The sequence below is a fragment of the Colobus angolensis genome, unplaced genomic scaffold (assembly GCF_000951035.1).
Source record: "Colobus angolensis palliatus isolate OR3802 unplaced genomic scaffold, Cang.pa_1.0 Scaffold260, whole genome shotgun sequence".
In the NCBI taxonomy this organism is placed as follows: Eukaryota; Metazoa; Chordata; class Mammalia; order Primates; family Cercopithecidae; genus Colobus; species Colobus angolensis.
The window spans coordinates 110,109-114,504 of NW_012115822.1; the positions used below are offsets into that span (position 1 = coordinate 110,109).

The window sequence follows — 4,396 nt, forward strand, 5'->3', positions numbered from 1 at the left end:
AATCAAATACATTTAAGAAATACAGGCCGGGCGCGGTGGCTCAAGCCTGTAATCCCAGCACTTTGGGAGGCCGAGATGGGCGGATCATGAGGTCAGGAGATCGAGACCATCCTGGCTAACACGGTGAAACCCCGTCTCTACTAAAAAATACAAAAAAACTAGCCGGGCGAGGTGGCGGGTGCCTGTAGTCCCAGCTACTCGGGAGGATGAGGCAGGAGAATGGCGTGAACCCGGGAGGCGGAGCTTGCAGTGAGCTGAGAACCGGCCACTGCACTCCAGCCTGGGCAACAGAGCGAGACTCCGTCTCAAAAAAATAAATAAATAAATAAAAATAAGACCCCAGCAGAACCCTCATGCCCCAAAAGCCGTAACTCCCATATCTGGAAATTCCCTGAGCCTCATGCCTGACCTGCTCAGCATGGGCACCTGGGGCCTGAGCCTCTGGCTACAGGCCCACAGGGGAGGCCTGGCAGCACAGAGCCCAGCTCAGAGAAGGGATAACAAATAATATTCCACAAGCGTTTCTTGTGTGCCAGGCCCCCATGCTAGGCACAACAGCCCCACTTTATAATGAGGATGCAGAGGCTCAGAGAGGTGAAATCACCTGCCAAAGGCCTCACAGCCGGGAAAGGGCAGGGCTGGATTTGCCTAAATTCTTAGCACTGCCTTTGGTGAGAGTGGCCACCCCCCATACTGGGCCACGGGTCCCAGTCAGGCCAGCCCTTTGGGGTCCTTTAAAAGAAACTGCAGGTGGCATCTTCTGCCAGGGCCTCCTGCCAGCCCAGCAGTGCCACAGACGCCTGGTATGAGGCCAGCTGGCATCATCCCACCCACTTCTAGGGGGAGACAATGGACATCATTTGCCCAAGGCACATTTTGAGGCAGGGAGGGATCCAGCCCAGGCCTGGGTATCCACAGCACAGGAGTTGGGGGAGGAAGAGTGGCTTCCTGGAGCAGAGGCAGGTGGGTCCCTCTGTCTGGTGAGTCACTACAGTTCTCCTCCCTCCCCTAAGTTCTCCCTTAGACCCAGGAAAGGGAGAAAAGACTCACAAGTTCCAAGGTAATGGTGCCGATGGGTATCAGGTAAGGGGAGCTGGGGTGAGCTGGCTGGGGTGAGCTGGCTGGGGCAGGGTGGCCTGGTGGGGTGAGTGGAGCACTGGCTGGGCTCTTGAGGTCTCTCTAAGCCTAATTTTCTCCATCTGTGACAAAGCTGCACATTCCTGCCTCCCTGGGTGTTGTGAGGAGAGAAGATGGAAAGTAGGGGGCCAGAGGGAGAGCTCTGCAGACATGAGTCTTTAGTGGAGAAAAGACCCAGGCCTCTCCCAGCACCCCATGACACTATCACTTCTGGCCAGAGTAGCTCAGGCTAGGTTGGGTGGTGATTTCCTGTATAAATGGGGAAGTGTGCCCAGAAAGGCCAAGAAGGCAGCCCGAGACCACACAGGGGATCAGCGGAGGCGAAGAGAGCCAGGATCTGCTCACTACACCCTCACAGCAACTCTAAGAGGTCAGGGTGGCCAGGCCCTCTCTTTTGCAGAGAGAAAAACAGAGGCTCAGAGGGGTAACTTGCATGCCCTAGGTCATAGAGTGGCTGAGGTTGTCTCCAGTCCCCCCACTTCCCTGGCCCTGGGGGCATAGCCCCTTCCCCAACCCTGCAACAGGAGGAATCTGCCTTTCCTTTTCCAAGAAGGGTCCTGCTGTTATTCCCACCACCAACACTCAAAGCCCCAAAGAAAAAGGGGCACCCACTGGAGCAGGGGCCAGCCGGGGAACTGCTCCAGGCCCCCTACCCCCTCCTGGCCGCAGCGTATTAACATTCCGAGCAGGCTCCTGCCTAGCCTGACCTACTTCGGAGGCTTGCCGAGTGCAGAGGGGGAGGGCGGCGGGGTGGGGGGAAGAGGGCGGAGGAAGAGGTAGGGAGGGAGGAGGAAGGATGGAGGCAAGAAGACAGGAGGTACCTGGTTTGGGCTTGGAGAAACAGCCACCCATGGCGAGTGGCCTGAAGATGGCCGGCAGGCAGGAGCACAGATGGGGAGCTGTCGGAAGCCTAGGGCGCCCCCCATGGGGCTGGACCGCCTGAAGGCCTTAGAGATGCTGGAGATGCCATCCTGCTGGAGCTGCTCTAGGACCTGCAGGGGAGACTGGGGCCGTCATGACCGGGGCGTGTGGGCAGAGGTAGAGACACAGAAAGAGAGAGACAGTGGAAGCTTCAGAGAGTCTTACATTTGAGTTGGGAACCATGGCGTGTAGGTGAGCCTGATCCCAGAGCATGGGGCCCTGGAGGACACCTCCCCTTTGAAGCCCTCCGAGCTCAGCTCTCTCACTCCTCCAGTGGAGTTCCTCGCCCCAACCTCGGCCACCCTTGGTCCAGCCCCGCAGTTGCCTTGCCCAAGAAATCCTCCCTGATTTCTGCTGCCTCCTCATGCCCCCCTTCCCCTCTCCAAATCCCACAGCCTGAGAGTTCTTGGACCCTCCATTGTACAGGGAGACCACCATGCCTAAGCTCAAAGAGTGGGTCACCTTGGGCAAGCCAAAGCCCTCCTCATCTTTGGTCTTCTCCCTCCTACAATGCAGGTGTCATCAGGCTCCCCCTAGCCCAGCCCCACCCTGGCTAGTACTCTGGACACCCACCTCCTCTCAGGGCAGCCACTGCTCCGTGTTCCAGGCCCAGCAGTGGACCGAGGCTGCCGGGCCTTGGAAGGCCGGGCAGGCAGGGCAGGGGTCCAGGAGGCGGCCCAGCCTCCACCCTCCTCCCAGCTCAAGCTGTGGCCAGGAGGGGCTGGGGGGTGGTGTGGGGCTGGGCCAGTCCACTGGTCCCCAGGGAAACCCAGCTCTGTGGTGAACAGAAGTGGGCGGCCAGCCCGGCCCTGATGGGGTTAGGGGAAAGAGAAGCCGGGCACATAGCCCTGCCACGCCTGTGCCTAGCAGCCATAAGCTCCCCCTACCCCCGACTCCAGCCCTTCACAAATGCCCACTAGGCCTGTGGTGCTGCGGTCTTGCCCAACAGCAGATGGGGAAAGCAAGGGGCCAAGGTCCCATCAAGGTCAAGCAGCAGGGGTATCCCTGTGGTCTCCTACCCCACCCTCCCACCTTCATCAGTTTTAAGATGGGCAGGGGCCCAGAAAGCCCCCATATCACCCTAAGGCCCTGCAAGGTGCCCTGGGGGAGGGACACCTGCACAGCGAAGAGATCACTGTAGCCCAGGTGCCTTCCAGGCTACAGGGTGGGCCTTGCAGAAGATGCAGCCTACAGGTAGGACTTTGGAAGGCCCAGGGCACAGGCATAGCTGCCTTGTTTACAAATGACCTCCCCACAGTCCATCCCACTGTCATCCTCCAGTTTCCTCTGGAACTTCTTCCTGAAGTCTCACTTGAGGTGGGGCTGAGGCCCACCTGGTCTGGCCCAAATCCCAGAAGGGCTGTGGGTGGGTGCCTGAGAGCGAGGGGTGGAAACAAAAGGCCAGGTTGGAGAGAGACCATTGGTGCCTGGCCCCTGCGCCTGTCAGCCCTCAAGGTGCCCATTACAGGGGAGGAGCCAGTGACTCCCACAGCCACTGGGGCGTGCCTTGGCTCTTTCCCCCACTTGTCACCAAGGAAGGTCTGTAAAACTCAACTGCCACCTGCCCCACCTGCCCCCTCCCTGGGCACTAGGCAGGCCCTCCCTGGGTCCTGGCTTCAGCCCTGGCTCAGCCCTGCCCACTTCCTTCCTGGCTGACCTCAGGCCTCACCTGCTAGGCCACAGATCCCAGAAAAGGTCAGACCTGGTCTTGCCACTGGGGACCTGCCCAGGCTGTGCTGTCCCTTCCCGAGTACCCAGGGGCCTGAATCCCCCAGGGCCTGGGCCAGGAAGAAGACTGGGTGGGGCCCGTGTGCCTTCAGCCTACTGTGTGCTAGATCGGCTTGGAGCCCAGTCACCCCACTCAAAGGCAAAGGTCCTTGCTAGGGGCAGGGCAGTAGGGGCCCCCCAGGTTTGTGCAGAATGCCAGAGTGCTGTTCCTTGCCCATGAGCTGCCCACTGCAGAAAAGTTCTAGCAGAGTCCAGTGCTAACTGGACTTTGCAGGAGTCTGTCCCAGGGACCCCAGGACCTGTGAAGCGGGACTGGATTACCCTATCTCACTGAGCGGCCACTGCTCCACCTGACCGTCCCAGGGCTCCTGGCACCCGCCCTGTGTGCAGGCTGGGCAGGGTCCTCCCTCCACTCCTCCACCTCTGGCCCACCTGCCCCCACTGCCTCATCCCAAGGGCTCCTGCCCAGATCGGGCTCCCAGTGGCTTCCAGGCGTCCTAGGGGTGGCATCTGATTCCAGTCCTGCCTTCGAGTGTGGGGGCTCCGCGCTCTCCCCTCCCCCACGGAGCTCAGGCGCAAGCCTCTGTCCACTCTCCCCGCCTCTGCACGT

The 4,396-nt window shown here is 60.3% G+C and overlaps 1 protein-coding gene across 2 annotated transcripts in view; it reads right to left on the reverse strand.

The window, feature by feature from the left end:
- The window catches only part of AIFM3 (apoptosis-inducing factor, mitochondrion-associated, 3), a 20,619-nt gene extending 17,843 nt beyond the window's left edge, over positions 1-2,776 (reverse strand). For both annotated transcript variants that reach the window (XM_011947308.1, XM_011947309.1), the window contains exons 1-2: positions 2,632-2,776; positions 1,959-2,129 (exon numbers count right to left, since the gene is read on the reverse strand). In XM_011947308.1, the coding sequence (XP_011802698.1) occupies positions 1,959-1,989 (31 nt within the window). In that variant the 5' untranslated portion in view covers positions 1,990-2,129; positions 2,632-2,776. The remainder of the gene's footprint in view (positions 1-1,958; positions 2,130-2,631) is intronic.
- Positions 2,777-4,396: the final 1,620 nt, after the last annotated feature.